This window comes from Venturia canescens, chromosome 2 (genome assembly GCF_019457755.1).
Source record: "Venturia canescens isolate UGA chromosome 2, ASM1945775v1, whole genome shotgun sequence".
Lineage (NCBI taxonomy): Eukaryota > Metazoa > Arthropoda > Insecta > Hymenoptera > Ichneumonidae > Venturia > Venturia canescens.
The window spans coordinates 32,745,816-32,750,141 of NC_057422.1; the positions used below are offsets into that span (position 1 = coordinate 32,745,816).

The following is a 4,326-nucleotide window of genomic DNA, read 5'->3' on the forward strand; positions in this document are numbered from 1 at the left end:
AAGCGTCAGAAACTTGTTCCTCGTCGTCGTCTTCCCACGCAATTCGTGCCAATTCATCATCAGTCTCTTCATTATCGTGAACAGATTCTTCTTCTTCTTCTTCTTCTTCTTCTTCTTCTTCTTCCTCGCTACTGCTACTACTGCTGCTACTGTCGCTGCTAGATTCGCTGGTTTCAAAATTGAGACGGCGAACTCCAGATGTTCTAGCGATTCCTGAAGGTCCTGCAACTGCCTCATCCCCTATTTCATCGTTATCAAAACGATACGATGGACCCGTTATCCTGATGTCCGAGGGGTTTATCACGTTCGGGGCACGTGTATCGATCCAACAATCGGTTTTCGGGCGACCTTCGACACCCGGATTATCATCCATATCATGGTCATCGGAATCAGTGCGTCCTTCTTCATTAAAATTGTAACGCTCCTCTTCGCTACATAGTTCCTGGTATCGACGCACTGTACACACGATCATTTTTTGAAAATTCAAATTTCATACACTCTCACTCACTCGTATTCCCACACTCACTCTCGCTATCAGAAATTCTTTGATACTTACCCCTCTCGGCAAATATCCCGGCTAACTCGGGGTCATCACCCCATCCTCGACGACGTATCACCCTGACGACTGAATCGATCAGAGGAGTCGCATGAAAATACCCCGTCCTCCATCCGTATATAAGATCTCGTTTGGATAAATCTAATAAAACGCCACGAATTTTTCGAAGCACTACACTTGAAGGTAAATGATACATCATTTCCTTCTGTTTCGCCTCCGTCCATCTTGAGGCTAAACGCGGTACACGTCGCACCAAAAACTTGAACAATTCACCCAACAAATATCGCGGAATAACTCGAGACATTTTAATCGAACGAACTCTTTGAACGTCAGAAATCGAATGAAAGATTTTCAAAGGAGTTCTTCGGTATTTTAATAGATTGAAAAATTCCACTCGTTGCATCTCGATATGATACCAACGAGGTATAGGAAAAAGAGAGGGGTAGAGTGAAAAAATAATTCGCAGGGGTTCATATTCACCGAAGAATATCACGTGAATATAAGGATAAAATGCTGATCGAGTTCCGCTCACACTATTTGAACTTAAATCGAAATACAAAAAGTAAAAAATTTCCATCACACTCCCGCGCATTCTATCGAGCCTAATGCGGAGTAGAACGGATGTGAAGGATCAAGTTCGGTTATCAAAGTTGCCTGGTGTGCACAGAGATTCTGCATATTTCACTAAAAACGTGGTAAACCGGCAGGTCGATATTTTTGTATTCATTTTTTTCTCTTTCGAGGAAAATAACGTTGACGTTGCATTTTTGCACGTGCGCTCGAAAAAAATTCAGGAGACTTCTGTCTCCAGGTGCGAGCATGTGAGTAGGTATGAGAATGTGTATATATGAATATATGAGAGTATATATAACAGATATATGTATATATTACCACAAAAACGGAGGCGGTGTTTGACCTCGAAAAATAATTATGAAAATACAATTTTTTTATCCAATCATATAGTGATTGAGACGGTGAGAGGTGGGGGAAAATATATAAATCGGAATTTTTTTCCGATCTGCTATCATTATTTCAAGTGTCTATAAACCTGAAGCATCGAAGAAATGGAGTATACCGGAACAATGACGGAGGTGCAACGTGTTTCATCATCGTCATCTCAACTCGTGATGGGAGTTGTTTACGGAATGAATAATTCATTCGGAAAAATAATTGCATCGGGTTTTGAGCTTTCTCCTAAAACCGGAATTCTTACGCCAACCATCAAATTATTGACAAATTCTTTCATCGGAGTAACTCTCAATATCGAGGGATGGCAAAGTTTTAAATCGGACTACGATCGAATTTCGCATTATTTTGGAGGGCCACGCTGGGACGCTGAAAGAATGCTTGGAACAAAAATCGTTCATGGATCGCATTGCACTGTTTTTACCTCCTGCTTTCAACAATCAGCAGTCTGCTTCAGCAACACTAGTATGCCAGCAATTGGAGAGGTTCCCACCGGAGTTCGACAGTGCAATATTATCCTACAGGGATCGACCTTCAGGAAGTTGAAAGAAGTCAGCAAGTGCATCGACGCTCATGTACAAAAACTTGAGCGTGAGAGTGCAGCAGTAAATATGTGTGTGACCATCATAATCTCCACCACCCATGATCTCCACATTGCAAGCGGCGGGCAGCAGGATGTAATGCGAATCCTTGAGACAGAAGACTACTTGGGAAAAATAATGGAAGAAACTCGGCAAAAAATGGGTGAACAATACCCTGATTTCGTACGAAATTCGATGGAAGCAGTGATTTCCGAAATCACTACACTATTCCGTTTTGAAATTTGTCATCTCGTAACAGTCTACGAGGAAAAATCACATTAAATTTTTCGGAAAATAATTTGTAGTAGTTAGGTTTAATCAATAAGCGTTCAATAATAAATTACGTTATAACTATAAACATAAAACTCTTTAAAAAATCATTATACGAACAAATAAATCTCTTCGAATAAATCTCATCAAATAAAAACGCGAGTAAAAAAAAGATAGCGGCAAGCACTCTAGTTTCGGTACCATCCTGGGAACATATTAAGACATCAAACTGCAGATTCAGCATTGGAATGGAGTGGGGGCAGGTGTTCAGCCCTTTCATTCGGATAATTTTTACCTCATTAACAGTCCAGTGTTTGAAGTGATCAAATCGAGTTGAAAACGTGAGACACAATGCGTAAGTGAAAAAATTAAAACAGAACTCGCGAATTTGTATAGTGTTTGTGTATGTGTAAGTGCGGAAAATAAGTGACGTGATTTTTAATCAAGTTTTTTTTTCCAGCGCTTCGATATGAGGATTATGTCTCTCCATCCGATCCCTGGCCAATACCAGATATTTGGGTAGAGGTGACGGATGGAGAAAGACGGGTATATTTAATTTATGACGACGTCACCCCCGAGCTTCTGACTACACCGGAGAAAAAAATTGTGCCGAGTTATCGGCGAGGGGCCACTGATTTTGAAACTCGTCAAATAGCAGCTCGTTCGCGAGCACTTTCAAAACGAAGGAAGGCGAAGAAGACCAGCAGGAAAAGAACATCGGAGCCTTCCGCTTGGACAGACATAATTTTCAAAAAATCAAAAATTATGCAGGATGCTGAAAAACAGTAAGTTTTTATTTGTAGTTTTAATTATTTACGAATTTAAAATTTTTAGTAATGCGTTTTATAAATGTTTCAGGGAGGAAACGAGGAAGAAATTAAAATGGAGGCTCATACCCGTTGATCTCGATTCTCCGCGCCCTCCGAACATTCAGCAGTTGGAAAATGAGCTCAAGAGAGTGGCTCTCTTGGAGAGTGATGAAGAAGAAGAATTAGACCCGTAAGTATAAGTTTTTTGAAAAAATGGAAATCTTATTCGAAAAAAGTATATTTTTAAAAAATTTGTTTTCTGTTCTCTGTTTCAGGAGAAAGAAGAAGCGAATCGAAGCAAAATAAATTTCTGTGAAATTAAAATTAAACAAAAAAATAAAGTAAAAAAGTCTTGAATCTACACGAGTTTTCGGAAAAATTTTTCTTTTACCATAATCATCATCACCATCATTATCATCATCGTCATTATCATCATCATCATCAATATCATCAATATCATCATCATCATCCTAATTAATAAGGTAAAAACATAAAAAGTAGATAACATACAGGTATGGTACTTCTCACACTATCCCCTCTCCTTCCCCCTCGCACCTGACCACCAAGCTATTTACCTGTGGAGAGGGAAAAAATAGCTTGGAGTGGGTGGGTGTTGTGGTGGGGGAAGGAGTGGGGATAGGAGTGGGGGGCGCCATACCTGTATGTAGTCTACTCACGTGGATTCGTGGAATTTGAAGAAAAATGATTTTGTTGTGAATTATGACTCCATATAATATAAATAGATTAATCAACTTCATCTTTCATTTTCGTTTCATTTTGACAAGAGCGATTCGAAGGAAAATTATTTTCTCGGGAATTACTGTTCCTTAACCCTCTCGGACCGTATGTTGCTTCTACGCAACACGCGCTTCCAGGCCCAATAAAACTGCATCGGTCAGTAACGTCGGGGTTCTAACTGCCTATTCCCATGAAGCAAGGTTAGATTGCACCTTAGATACTCCTAAACCAAGAGATAAATTGCTTTAACTCATCGAAATATCAATATGAAGTCGGAGTTTCATGTTGAGCTGGCGTTGTGTGAAATGGTGCTTTAGTTATCGCAAAAGAAAAGTGGGTATACATTCTTTTTTCGTACTCCAAACGTTATTTCCTTTCAAAGGGAAGCTAATATGATGTATTTAAG

General features: G+C 39.6%; 1 protein-coding gene across 1 annotated transcript; it reads left to right on the forward strand.

The window, feature by feature from the left end:
- Positions 1-2,421: 2,421 nt before the first annotated feature.
- Positions 2,422-3,543, forward strand: LOC122406475 (uncharacterized). The gene is made up of 4 exons (XM_043411945.1): positions 2,422-2,728; positions 2,834-3,158; positions 3,232-3,372; positions 3,458-3,543. The coding sequence occupies exons 1-4, from the start codon at positions 2,725-2,727 to the stop codon at positions 3,486-3,488; spliced, it is 501 nt and encodes a 166-aa protein (XP_043267880.1). The 5' UTR covers positions 2,422-2,724; the 3' UTR covers positions 3,489-3,543.
- The last annotated feature ends 783 nt before the right edge of the window (positions 3,544-4,326 follow it).

Bases quoted from the DNA above. Each gene is read 5' to 3' on its own strand.
- LOC122406475 (XM_043411945.1), top strand. The intron at 3,159-3,231 runs GTAAGTTTTTAT...TAAATGTTTCAG, and splicing joins ATGCAGGATGCTGAAAAACA to GGAGGAAACGAGGAAGAAAT. The intron at 3,373-3,457 runs GTAAGTATAAGT...TCTCTGTTTCAG, and splicing joins GAAGAAGAAGAATTAGACCC to GAGAAAGAAGAAGCGAATCG.